Genomic DNA, 13,588 nt, shown 5'->3' with positions numbered 1-13,588 from the left:
ACTTTTGGTACTACAGCGGCACACGTGGCCCTTCTTTCTCAGTTCTTAGCTTCTTTGGTGTGTTGCCCTGCTGCGTACCGAGTCCATGTAGTCGTATCTAATTAACTCTAGCTAGCAACGCTCCGAGCCAAAGATGCCGTCTGATTCCGTCCCGCGCTGTTTGAGTAGCATCAACCTAGTGACCAGGCACGCCCCAGCGAAACATATGCTAAAAAGAGCCGGCACGCCCCTAATGGAAAATTGCATACTGCTGAACTGATAAGGGGCGGAGTTCTGGGAAAATTGGAAACCCGATTCATTCACCACAGCTATTTGATGCTATTTCATTCTTGCCCATTGCAATTATAGTCAATGAGGCAGCACATCGAGGGTGTATCAGTACTTTGCGCGTATTGTTCATAAACCCCCTAGGCCCATTCTCGTGAAAATCAGGTTCGGATGCTTCTGAAAGGTATGGATGTAGTGTTCCTATCTCTGAAGATTGTGAGGAGTCTACACTAGCGTGAGAACTTGCAGATGTATGGCTTCGGATTTATGGATCAAACACTTTAGTTGGCAGCAAACTCTTTCATGAGGCAGGGCTAGATGGAGTGGTAGGTCGGTACGCCTTTGATGGATCCTTTGACACACACTTAGGCTAATTTTGAGATGCCATGGAAGCGCTAATCTGCAAAACCTCCCCAATTACTGGTCTTATGGAGCCGACTTGGGTCACTGATTGGTCAGGGCTTCCAACTTAACTGCAGCAGTATGTAGTACATATCATGTGGCCCCTGGCCAAAGAAGTCTCGAGCTTTTGCCTATTTCGTTTGAAGATTTTGCCATTTTTGGCCAAGGTCTCGTATCATCTCCAATGTGCTGATATGACCAGATTGCGAACACACAGTTTACTCCACCAGATTACTTATGTTAATCCTACACTTTGCTCATCAGCGATGTAATTCCCATAGCGATCTTAGGTGTAAGATCCTTCTACTCATTGATGTAATACAGCTGAGATTATGTAACAGATAGTTCTGATAACAATGACATTACAAAGAGGAGAGATTCTAACCCAAATCGCGCAGGGTTCATCAGAAGATATGATGTGTGTTAGGAGCCGACGTGTGTCATTGGTTCATGCTCGGGCAACCAGCCCATAGTGAATATCTTCGAACGGAAGTTAGTTTCCGCTATATCTCCTTTTCAGTTACTAGTGAAGCCCGTAAAGATGACGGCAGAGTAGTGAAAGCAATCTTTTCCAGCCAGTTTGAACAAGGTCAGCTAGACAACCCTGGAACGACACCGAATGACGCCTTGTCGTTGTTTTCCAGCGGCAGCTGCGTGTCAGAAGACCAAACACTTCAAGCGAGTATCGCTTTGGGCATTAGTTAGCTGGATTCAATGAAGTGAGCTGGCGTCTTGGTGGCGTCTTTTAGCCTCATCTCTTGGCTTACAGCAACATAATAGAGTCAACAAGGGCGGGTTGGAGCATCCATGAGGTTGTCTGGAGAAATACGTCAAACTTTTAACAATCAACTTACGAGACGCATCAGAACTGAATTATATTATTTCCATTGGAGAGCGTACCCTCGAGAATGAATATAAGGCACGATGCCTCTCTACAGAGCTTCTAAGGGAGCGCGCCGGTATCGACTCTAAGCATGACATGTTAGTAGACCAACTTCGTCAAAACTCCAGCGATCAAGGTGGCAATAGTAGCAATTTCTACATGCCGTTGCGTTTATAGGTTTCAAATTCTCCCAATGCTCCTCCAGATTGGTTCCATTGAACAATCGTCACACCTATGGATGACTTTCTCGCATGGGCAACATGTTCAAGAGAGGAAGCATCTACAACATTGCCATCGACGGCGAATTCGGAGGACCCCTCTCACGTTGAAATGAGTCTTGACACCATGCTTATGTGTTTAGTCATATGCTGCAAAGTCGGCAGTTATTACTCATCATCATACGTCCGTATATTCAAGCTGCTTAGGTGCTTCCGTATTCGCGGTTGAACAGTTGAAGTCAAATGTGGACAGTATGCCTTTGAAGAAGATGCTGGAGTTGTTGAAAGTGTGAAGATGCTCTAAGACGTGTGCACAGTCAATTCTTTGCTTAAAGAAGATGTCAAAACACAGATCTATATTGGTATGAGAATTCTCACCATTTAATGGGAGCACTTGCGGCGTAAAACTCTGCCATTGGGCCCCGGGTATCGAAATTCCAAAATAATGGCTTCCGCAAGATCCATTCTAGCTAGACATGATATAATATGAGTGCATCATGATGCTGAACAGATTTACAATCTGTTCGGTTTGAACCCAATGGTCGAATCCTAACCAAATATGCTGGCATTTACTTAATTAGAGATAGAACCGATATTATCTGCAATCTCACTTAAGTACAACTGCTACAACTGCTATTACTACCTACGCCTTAGTTTCGCAGACCTTAGCTAGTCATTACTTGTCAGCCACTCTACTTCGTGTGCTATGAGCGACGGCCGACGAGCATGCCATCGTCACGGTAGCAGGCCGCATATGGAAAGCATCCAGTCCAAGGAAAACATCAAGTTTTCCGCGAATTGCCGCTCGTGCATTAAGACGAGCTTAATTGAGCTCTCTGTGACTTGGAATTTGTGATCAATGATTCTTTTGAATGGACTTACGTTATTCTCTCAGCCCTTGGTGCCTCCATAAGGGAGAGAACAATAACGGCAGTGCTTATCGGATATTCCCGAGCGCCACGCACTCTCTGCCCGTTAGCCTGTCGGCCCGTTAGCCTGTCCGCCTGAGACTCATACGGGTTACGGTTTTTTGGCTGATATCAGCCACACGCTGGAAATACTACATGCTGGAAATATCACCGACTGGGGGAAGCCATACGGTGAATGGCTGATATCAACCACGCGTTCGAAATAGATCCAACCGAGAAAACCATGATAAGAATGGCTGATAAAGTCATTTGCGAGTACAAAGATACTCTCCGCATCGTATGTGGCCCTCGTCAGACATTGACGCACTCAGCCAACGGTTGCGGGTAGCATAGCTTAGGAGGGTAGTCTTTGCTGTTGGCTTTCATCCGGTTAATATCTGCGTTTTCTGCTATCTCTACTTGGACTTATTGCTTCCAATTCTTCATCAATATAGAGAAGCTCTCTTCACTAGGCGGCATTTACCAGATCTACACAGCCAATACATCCATCCACATGGCGTCCCGTGATTCAAAGGGCGACGTTGCCTCAAAGCAAAGGCATGTTTCACTGGCAATGACAAATGCTACGGACAAGAAAGACTCTGGTGACCAAAAAGTCAGCGATAAAGAGATGGATTCCAGCCTAGAAACTTTGACTTCGCAAGGTGCCGAGAGTGCCGATTATCCCGCGGGTGCTCGCCTGGCCGCCATCATAACTGCGCTCGCACTCGCCATTTTCCTCGTCTCCCTTGACCTGACGATTGTCGCAACCGCAATTCCCAAAATCACCGACCAGTTTAACGGGCTCTCTGATATTGCCTGGTACAGTTCCGCCTTCTTCATGACAATGGGTGGCTTTCGGAGCGCCTGAGGCAAGATCTATAAGTACTTCCCACTGAAAAGCAGCTACCTCATCGCCATCTTCATTTTTGAGCTCGGATCTTTGATCTGTGCTGTTGCGCCCAGCAGCACTGCCCTCATCGTCGCGCGTGCTTTTGTAGGCGTGGGCGCTGTAGGCATTGGCTCCGGTTCGTATACCATCATCGGGTTCTCTGCGTCGCCAAAGAGCCGGCCGGTGTTCGCTGGGATCGTTGGAACGAGCTATGGTGTTGCGGCAGCTGTTGGGCCTCTGATCGGAGGCGCATTCTCGGATAAGGTGTCGTGGCGCTGGTGTTTCTATATCAACTTGCCGATCGGAGCAATACCCGCCTTCATCATCATGGTCTCCTTCAAGGCGCCCAGCACTGCAAAGCCACAGGCGGCAACCCTACGCGAGAAGCTCCTCCATATGGACCCCGTAGGCGCCTCTCTCGTGATCGCATTCGTTGTATGCTATCTCCTTGCGGTATAGGACGGTGGTGCCAACTTTCCCTGGAACTCTGCGCGCATGAGATCGGCCTCTTGGTTGGGTGCGGCAATCGTGGGCGCATTTGTTCTATGGGAATGGTTCCAGAAAGACACGGCTATGTTTTCGTTCCGCCTTGCGAAGCAGAGAGTTTACATCGTCGAGTCTATCTATTCATTCTTCTACTCTGGCGCGTACTACTTGGTTTTATATTACCTACCAATATACGGCCAAAGCATCGATAACGCGAGTGCCCAGTCAAGTGGAGTCAGAAATCTGCCACTCATTGTCGCAGTTGTCATCTCCATGCTCTGTAGCGGTGCTTACGTCTCTGCCACTGGTATCGCTGCACCAATTATCGTTGCTGGGACTGCCCTGTCGACGATATGCACAGGTTTGCTTTACACATTGGATATTGGTACCTTGGAAGGCAAGTGGATCGGCTATTAGATCATCGGCGGTGTTGGCTGGGGAATCGCGTCCCAGATCCCCATCATTACGGTACAAGCTATAGCCCGGCCATAGATCTTGCAGAAGTTACAACCATGCTGTTGTTCCTCCAGACACTTGGCGGAGCAGGTATGGTGTTGGCTGCCCAAGCTGCCTTTGTCAACATCATGATAAACAATCTTCCAAAGACAGCCCCAGGTGTCAGCCCTGCCCTTGTGGTGAGCACCGGCGCGACGAATTTGCGGAAAGTGTTTTCGGAGGACCAAATTTCTGAGATTTTAGTCGCATATATGCAGGGTCTCAAAGCCGCGTTTGCGATTAGCGTTGCGTCGTCGGGGATTGCTTTTATAAGTATTGTATTGTTCCAGCGATGGAACAAGTTGAATATAGCGGCTATTGCTGGTGGAAGTGCAGCTTGAGATCATGAGCCGTTATAATCCGACATCTTATAGCAAGTGCTGAGATGCATACCTCAGAATTAGACAAAAATCACCAAGTTACCCATAACAACTAGGCAAATACTATACAGCAACGTATTATAACTGGGCATATTATAACTCGTTATAAGGTGTCGAAGAGTGGTCGCTTAAGAATAGATGACTACATTATTAAAAGTCATAATAATTGCGAATCTTGCGCTTTGTTGACTGTACAGAATACTAAATTTTTTCTGTATGATAGATACATTACGACGTTAGTAATTTATGAGACCCTTTGAAAGAAAATAAGAACATACATATTGGACTATGATAATTTAACTGTAATATCAGCCGTTACGGGATAATTAAATCCAGCATAGCTGGGCACGTCTCCCCTATCCAGCACCTAGGAACCCAACTTAACGTCAGCCACTTTTACCATGGGCTATTTAAGGCTTGCTCATAACCCTTGAAAGTTTCAATCTTGTCCTTCCAAGCCTTTACCCATGCACCCCCCAATATCAATTAACATCTAGATTATCATGACAACGGCCCTGATCTTTGGTTCCACTGGCGCAGTGGGCTCCCAAGTCCTTGCTACCCTCCTCCCCTCTACTACTTGCACGTCCATCACAACTATATCCCGTCGCGCCCCGCCAACGCAAGACTCCAGACTTCAATCCATCATCGAAACTGACACCACACAATGGGGCCCCTTAATCGCCGCTCTATCCCCGGTTCCCTCGGTGGTCTTCAACGCTGTCGGCACTACGATCGGCAGCGCAGGCTCTGTCGCCGCGCAATGGGCAATCGACCACGATTTATGTGTAGAAAATGCAAAAGCGGCAAGAGCAGTAGGTGTTAAGACGTATGTCTACTGTTCGAGCGCAGGGACAAGCGGGGCGCTGAGCCCATTTGCCCTGACACCTTATGCCAAAATGAAGAGGGGCGTCGAGAAACATATCAAGGAATTGGACTTTGAGAATGCCATAATCTTGAGACCAGGAATGATTATGGGAAGAGAAGACCCAAAGAATAAGTGGCTGGAGAATATCTTTCATGGGATGAAGAAGTTCGGACACGGATTCCAAGACAAGTGGGGTATGAGCAACTTCACTCTGTTTCTCTTCATTTGACATTCTGCACTGGGATCACCAAGACTGATGATTTTCTGTAGCGCAAGATCAAACGATTATCGGGAGAGCTGCGGTGGCTGCTGTGAGGATGGTAGAAGAGGGGCGAGCTCCTTCAAGGTTTTGGGTGCTGGAACAACTTGATATTGTGAACCTGGGTAGAGACGAATGGAAAGACTGAACGGGACGCCATTCTAGGTATTGGCTTAGCTGGAGGTGATAGTTGTGCCATTTAATGAAAACACCCGTTGAATTTGATTCGGATTATGGGCAGAGTCAAAGTCTTGCCGTCGGTCTGTACAGAATCCAAGTGCAACAATACCAGTCAATCACATACGGCATTTGGTAACGACTCATGATACAAATATATACTCAATTCTAAATCTATCTCCAGGTCAGCTTTTGAACGCAACTAGATCTGCATTCAGTTCCTCTCCCCTAACACTCCGCCACCACTCACTCTGTCTGACCAGCTCTCCATCCTCCCCACCAAGCAGCCACCAATACTTCTTCAGAAACCAAGTTTTGGCCTCCCAACTTCGTACATCCCACACTGTTTCCGTAGCCGCGTGCCCCGTCGCATTATCTGTATCACTCCTTGACGTGCCCGCGCCACCCCAGCAGATCAAACCAGTCAGTGTATCGTTCAAGAATTCATCCTCATCGATTTGCTTCTGATGCATAATAAGGTTTCTTCGCAACGTTGGGAAGGGCAGAATGTCGATATAGGGATGGTGCTTTACCACGATCTGCTCGGCAATTGGTCTCAAATCTGGCTTCAAGGTCTTGTACATTTGTTGGACCATGCCAATTGTCCGATTCCGTGTATCGTCATCAGCAAATTCCAAGCTCGGCCGGTGGAACGGCGAGGGCGAGTCGTCCGCGCAGAAAGTCTCCTCTCCAATGCCCATATACTTCACAAGTGTGTACAGCGCCGCAGCGATACATACTCGCTCAATGTGGATACTGCTGCTCATGCATAAATCTGTGGCCATGCCATCGGCACCGAAGCTGATAATATGCATATCGCTATGGGAAGAGGGGTCTCTCGAGCGCAGTTGTACGTGTGGTGTTGAGCAGCCGCATTCAATTGCGGTAGTCCAATATGGGCTAAAGTTTTGCCTGGTTCTGTCACGCACGAGGAATGAAGAGCTGACATGCGTGCATGAGTCCCATGTTATTGAAGGGGGATGGGACTGTGTAGTATCGTATGGTGAAGTCTGAAGTTGCCATTCTCCAGGTGTTGAAGCCGGTGGACTGGAGATAGAGTGGTTGTTTCTGATATCGAAAGGTGAGGGAGTGTCGTTTGGCTGTGAGATGGGGCATCGAGCTTCTTCTGGGACGAAAAAAGAGCTCAAGCCTGAATGAGAGTCCCGCATACTTTAGGATAATGAGGTGCTTTCAGGCCGTGGAGTGAGTGGCGGACGTTCTGTCTCGGATCCCAGATGGTGGGAGGCAGACGACATCGAAAAACAATGATCTAGTGCGCTGCTGTTGTCGCTGTGCGTCGCCACTTCTGACAGGCTTGTTTGCGAACATGGTCTGTCAATGGCATGGTTCTGTCCGGCGGATGCAGCGATCGCCTTGAGAGTTTTCAGGCGCTGGCGTTGTTTTTCTCCTGAATATTTATACATCATTTACTTGGTTAGTTACATGTATTGTTATTCTCTACGGATTCACAATACTGGAGCATTTGCTAAGGAAGACAGTTACTCGCGATACTTCTTTTGAGCTTGGACATTCTGTTGCCGTCTATTCTCCATATCACGGCGAATGGGTTTCATTTTGCGTTTCAAGGAACTCACATCCTGCTGCAGTGCCACTGGGTCCTGTGACGACATGGTGTTTGTGCAGAGCAACTTGCAAGATGACAGGGGTGATCTTTCGAAGATTAGGACGCTATAGCTTAAAATGGGAGTGTAGGCTGTGCCTCAATTTCGGAATTCCCCTTGCCAAGTAAGACTGGTTACGAATACCTGGGCTCCGTTGCCGTGTGAAGTACGAAGATGAGGGACACGACAGAATGTTAGTCGACGAGGATGCGATTCGGATGGCTCCCGTAAAGTGGCTGACGTGAGCCACCGCATCAATTTCACGTGACGCCTCCCCAGACCTGCATACATAGGTATGCACCTTACCTACTGATAGAAATATTCCATTACATATAAGTAGATGATGATGCAGCTATATCCGCAAAGGATGATCCCTTACGGATTTAGGCAAAATTTCCTTTTGCAGGTATAAAATAGGCCATTTACAATGTTGAGCCTTATCGCTCATAGTCGTGAAACGGCGATGGTCGTTATGGCCACTGAATTAGATGCTGAAATATCCAAGGCTCCGTGGATATCTCTTTAATAATGAGCGGCAGTATTTCAATAGTATACATTACATTCTAAAACGGGAAAGTCATTATTTCCATGATAGTGAAACTGACAACCTTAGTCTTTACTATTGGATACCCATTTAAGTATATTCGAAGCGTGGAATTTAGCAGAATGAACAGCCATAAGCGTTCACTGCAGGGTATCCCTGGCCGATTGATCTGCAGATTTCGTATACTTTATACATGTAAGAGGTCCTACCCCCGACTTAATGACACATAACTAAGACCTTTGTTAAGTGAATCCTACACCTTGGCAACACATCGCAATAACAAGTCCATTATCATGAGGAGCTTGGGTTATAAGTTACAAAATCACTTTGATACACTGTCGTAGCTAAAAGTAGCAATGAACTTCACAAAGGGTTTCAAGACAAGTGACATAGAATGCGTTTTCTTGATATGTACAGCTGCATAATATATACGTCTCGATAACATAGACATCTTCATCATACATACATGTCCAAAACATATGCATGTCCAAACTATATACATGTCCTGAATAGAAACATCTCCTTAATGCATGGTATACTGTAGGGTTATAGGTAATGTCTGCCCTACCACTACCATCTCCTCATCAAGATAGTATGATACTGCTTGATTAGAAAACACAGCCAAGCAGACGGTTGGCAATGTCCGAGGAGTATGAGGGAGTAGCACCAGGCCCGCTCAAGTCTCCATTGGAGGGGATGCTGCCTGAGTTATAAAGACGGGCAGCCTGGTAGACTTGCTGAGCTCCAGTAGTCCTCAGACTGGACAGAAGCTGCTGCAGACCAGAACCAGACGCAGTTCCTGTAGTGCCATCCTGGATCATGCCTACAATTTGGCTTTGGGGGCAGGGGTTGATGCCGTTGTTTGGGCCGATCCAGCAGGTGTGTGTGCCGTTGGCGTCCTGCATCAAACCGGGATTGGCCCAGAAACCTGGAGTCGTGGGAACACGCACACATCCCTTGCTCTCCTGCATGACAGTTGCCAAGACGTAGCGCGAATCGACACCGGACGAGGCTGAGATGCTGAGGATAGCGGCCTGGACTTGCGAAGTCTCTGTGGGAGAGTTGTTTGCAACGCCCCATCCGTTGTTCTGGCACGCGGCGTTAATTGCGTTGATGTTGGCATTCCACAAGTTGTCGAAGCTGGCCCAGGCAGTCTGCGCAGGCCAGCCGGCACCGGTCGAGCCATCACCGCTGTAGGACACCCTCGAGGTACAGGTGATGCCTCCGCCGCCGGGAGGGTTGCTGCCGCCACCGGGAGGAGTGGTACCGCCACCGGGAGGAGTGCTGCCGCCGCTTCCATCGGTGCCACAGACACCGTTGTTGCAAGTCAAGTCATCAGAGCAGTCATTTTCAGTGCTGCACGAAGCACCAGCGCAGTGGCCCTCCCATGAACAGTCGCCGGTGCTGCCACCGCCTCCGTTGTTGCCACAGAAATCGGGGCCGGTACCGCAGAAACCAAATTGTGAGCAGCAGAAGCCCGTCGCGCAAACAAAGCCAGTGGAACCACCGCAAGATCCGTCGGGGGAGGTTTGTCGAGTGAACAGGTTGCTGTGGGGCATAGCCATGGCGCTGGAGGCCAGGCAAAGGGCAAAGAGTGTGGCGAATGATTGATGCATTGTCAAATATAGTTGTTGAAGCTGACTTGATTAATTGGCAGTCAGCGAAGAGCCTTGAAAAGTCTGTGGCTGCTGATGAGCTTGATGGTCAGGTCCTTCATTGTTGCCGTAGATATCTCTTCACTCTTATATAGATCATTTGAACCTCGCTAGCCAAGCCGACCAGGTGGTTCTGAGATGCCATTACCATTTTGAGTAGGTGTGATTCCAAGATGCCATTACCAGTCTGAGTAGGTGTGATGTGATGAGGCGCCCGCGCTCGCAATTGTTACATGTCTCACTGTTAGTTTTGGGATTTAATCCCTGTCATTGAGTCTTATTAGCTGGGAATTAAGGTCTGTGAACACCACGCTCTGCGTGCCCAGATTACCGACATAGCATGATCCTACGTTCCAGGAAGTCAATTTGCGCGTAGAAATGTTCCACTTTGAAAAGGTGAAACTCCAGCATGCCCTTAAGTCTTTGGCTAGCTGTTTGAGGGCGGCTATGCATCAGATCATAGGTTCGTCTCAAGGAAAGGAAATAGTCTAGCATGGGAGGAAATGGCCCCAGACTGTTAATTACGGAGACTCTAAGATTAAGTCAGTATTATTTTTGGCAAGGCTCTTGATAGTTACCGACTTGCAAAAGCTACCTATCCTGCATAATCAGCACACGTGAAGAGGGTCCTTTGGCTTCAATCAGAATGAGTAGAGTGTAGCGCACTTGATAAGGGCGTATTACTATTTTATTTGGCAGATCGAGTAACGTTACGAACTGTCGGATATGGATTCGTTATAACGAATGGATTCCTAATTGCTCCTCCATAAGATAACCTTCTATGTCTTCCTGTTTTGGTATCTTACAAAGTCTTGGTAAAAGTGTAGGTGGTTGGCATCGATCAGTTCAAGTTGACACTGATTAGTTTGAACGGGCACTTGTGTAAGCTTACCCCTTGCATAATTGACAAAATATTGCCCCAACTCCTACCTAATCAAGCAAGAGTACAGTCCTATGTTAAATGAGCGTTTCAAAAAAATTTCACCTTGTTCATATGCAAGCACTTAATCAAGTAAGGCACGGACTCTTAGCGCTGACCAGGACATGATCCATTTTACATCTAACGGGTTTTGTCCCATCCTGGAAGGCTGTAAGTCTGAATATTCAACTAGTGGGTGGGGCGGAGAGAGTTTCTGGGTACAGTAAGCTCCAATTCAACTTAACTGGATGTTCCTGAAAATGATATAGGAGGTGGGGGCAAGGCAACTACGGCGCTAGCAACAACCAGTTGTGACACTGGAAGAGAGAACGAGATGAGGTTTAAAGGGGCATGGGGAGAAGAAAGGTTCGAAGGCGAGTGGGATGGACAAGGGGCATATGCAGCAATTTTCTGCTGGCGTTCTCCAGAAGTATTCACAACCGTGCAGGATTTGTGGGATCGTCCGCATGCAATCTATTCCCCGATGTGATTGTCGATGCCAGGGGTGCAAGGACGTTGAGCCAGGCAACATGCTGATCGAGGTGGGCCGCATTTTCACGGCCGGGCTCGGGTCAGCCGCCGATTTGGAGGCCGTAGTCAGACGGTTGCTCCTCCTTGCCGAAGCTACGGTGCTACAGGGATCCAATAATAGTGAGAAAAACATCCGATTTGGGCAGCTCAAGAGTTCCACCGCATGGACTCATGCTGCTTGTGCTTGGATGCCTAGTCAAGACATGGTTAGAAATGCTTGACAAACGTTGCAGCGTGTGCCGCTACTCGGCGAATCGGTTGCTCGACAAATATGGCTCAAGTATCTAGGCGATGCGGCTTCTGCATTCTGCGATACTGGTGTTGAAGAATAGAGACTCCGTAGAAGATTGCTTGACTTTGGCACACGTGGTTGCGGCGAATTTTTAACCATGGCTGATACTCCTCAATCTTTTTTCAGAATCACATGGAACCTATGTTCTGGCGAACTTAGATGGCTTTTTGATGTCCCTATCCAAGCCTGAGTTGCGATTCGACTGTTCGCGAAAGGCGACATCAAATATTGCCGCATAGGAAGAGATGGAAGATTTGGATTGTCACAATATCACTGCATACGAAGTAAGACGTCAATTAAGCCCCGATCTCCCATGTTTTCTAAACTGCATACCTGGCTCTGAGCAGTTGGCTCTGGAGGTTCGCACTGTTCAATTGAAGACTCTTTAATAATTGAGTGAAACTCTTCTCTTGGGGCTGGTCTTCAAGAAGATTTAAAAATATGGATCAAAGATGGAAAATTGCAAAGTGTATCGTTCAATAGAGTTTACAGATACAATATCTGCTCTATTTGGCACTGAAGTGAGCCTCGCGGAGTGCAATTTCATGAAACAATCTCACTGGCGGCTTTTCAAGTCCCGGGTATGGCTGGATCGTTTTATTCGAGTCTAAGGTCTGCACGTAAAATTTATAGATGGTATTAGCCAGAAGCTGGCTTATGTCAACTTCAAAAGACCCCGACTACCGATGAATGGTACACAATTCCGCAAGCAAATCAGTCTATGGCATCTCTTGCATTACTAGTATGGAGACTGTAGATAAGGGCAGGGCCATGTCACGCTCAAAGTGACGATGACATGGTCTCAAGATGACTCTATCTACAATAATATTCACCTTGTCCTAAGACATTTACACCAAACCTAATATCTAGATCTCCATTGATGGCCCTATAAATGAACGTATTTGTGTTGTCCATACTTTGGGATATATGGACAGGCGCGGCATCTCCCAATCACCTAGCCTACCATGCGAATTCAAAATGTGCAATCAAGGAGCGGCGAATGGAATGTTGTCAGTCATGATGTCTAGGAGGGTACGCCTGCTCATACATTCGGGCACACATCACTCCATTTGTTCCTCGCCGAATGATGAGTTTCTTATACCCATAACCACCGTGGGGATCGAGTCACATACACTTCCCCCACAAAGCTGCAATGTTGATATGCAACGGCAAAAACTATTGGTTGGAGTCCCGGACGTTTGCAGACACAGAAGGCTTGAGATAAACAATGGGCACCATAAGGTACGGATGTTGTAGCGTAAGAAGCAGTTGAAAGCAAGGCATTAGCTAATGACATTGTCTGCGTTGACACTGACATAAGCTGCTGGATAATTCACATCGTTCAGTCCTGGTATCGTGCATCGAAACGGGATCAATCAGCTGTAGTGGAGTGATCAGCGGTATGATCAGCGATACGGAGTAGTGATCAGCGATATTGATCAGCGGTATCGATCAGCAGCCAGGTTGCCAGGTTAGCCACAGGGTTGTAGTTCTCGGGTAAAGCCGACCGAGTTCGCGCTCGGTCCTGTAATCCTGGTCCAAACCCCACCTATGTGTACTGGGGAGTTCCGAACATCGAAACCTTGCCTAGCGCTCCCACCTCCTCTCCGCCTCTACATTCTGCGACAGTACCTCAATATCATCGAGAAGCCTACTGAAGGGCGTGATGAAAGCGATTCTAGTACTACTACCACTAAAGAGAGATTTTTCGGTCAAGAAAGCGGGCCTCGAGACAAGGAACCTCAAGATATATGGAGACATCTAGGGGCTGCGTTAAACGAGAGACTTCA

General features: G+C 47.6%; 4 protein-coding genes across 4 annotated transcripts; 2 read left to right on the top strand and 2 right to left on the bottom strand.

Moving 5' to 3' along the window:
* Positions 1-3,192: 3,192 nt before the first annotated feature.
* Positions 3,193-4,473, top strand: Triagg1_5556 (uncharacterized protein; the record flags this gene model as incomplete). The annotated part of the gene is made up of 3 exons (XM_062900083.1): positions 3,193-3,500; positions 3,582-3,975; positions 4,030-4,473. The coding sequence occupies 3 exons, from the start codon at positions 3,193-3,195 to the stop codon at positions 4,471-4,473; spliced, it is 1,146 nt and encodes a 381-aa protein (XP_062755356.1).
* Positions 4,474-5,434: 961 nt separating this feature from the next.
* Triagg1_5555 (uncharacterized protein) lies at positions 5,435-6,206 on the top strand (the record flags this gene model as incomplete). Its single annotated transcript, XM_062900082.1, has 2 exons — positions 5,435-5,993; positions 6,070-6,206. The coding sequence occupies 2 exons, from the start codon at positions 5,435-5,437 to the stop codon at positions 6,204-6,206; spliced, it is 696 nt and encodes a 231-aa protein (XP_062755355.1).
* Positions 6,207-6,420: 214 nt separating this feature from the next.
* On the bottom strand, positions 6,421-7,050 carry Triagg1_5554 (uncharacterized protein; the record flags this gene model as incomplete). Its single annotated transcript, XM_062900081.1, has 1 exon — positions 6,421-7,050. One exon carries the CDS (start codon positions 7,048-7,050, stop codon positions 6,421-6,423), a length of 630 nt encoding a protein of 209 aa, XP_062755354.1.
* Positions 7,051-9,009: 1,959 nt separating this feature from the next.
* Triagg1_5553 (uncharacterized protein) lies at positions 9,010-10,017 on the bottom strand (the record flags this gene model as incomplete). Its single annotated transcript, XM_062900080.1, has 1 exon — positions 9,010-10,017. The coding sequence occupies one exon, from the start codon at positions 10,015-10,017 to the stop codon at positions 9,010-9,012; it is 1,008 nt and encodes a 335-aa protein (XP_062755353.1).
* Positions 10,018-13,588: the final 3,571 nt, after the last annotated feature.

Source organism: Trichoderma aggressivum (assembly GCF_033847375.1).
Source record: "Trichoderma aggressivum f. europaeum strain CBS 100526 chromosome Unknown scaffold_020, whole genome shotgun sequence".
Classification (NCBI taxonomy): Eukaryota; Fungi; Ascomycota; class Sordariomycetes; order Hypocreales; family Hypocreaceae; genus Trichoderma; species Trichoderma aggressivum.
Note: the sequence above shows the minus strand (reverse complement) of the source record. Positions and strands in the feature narration are given on the sequence as shown.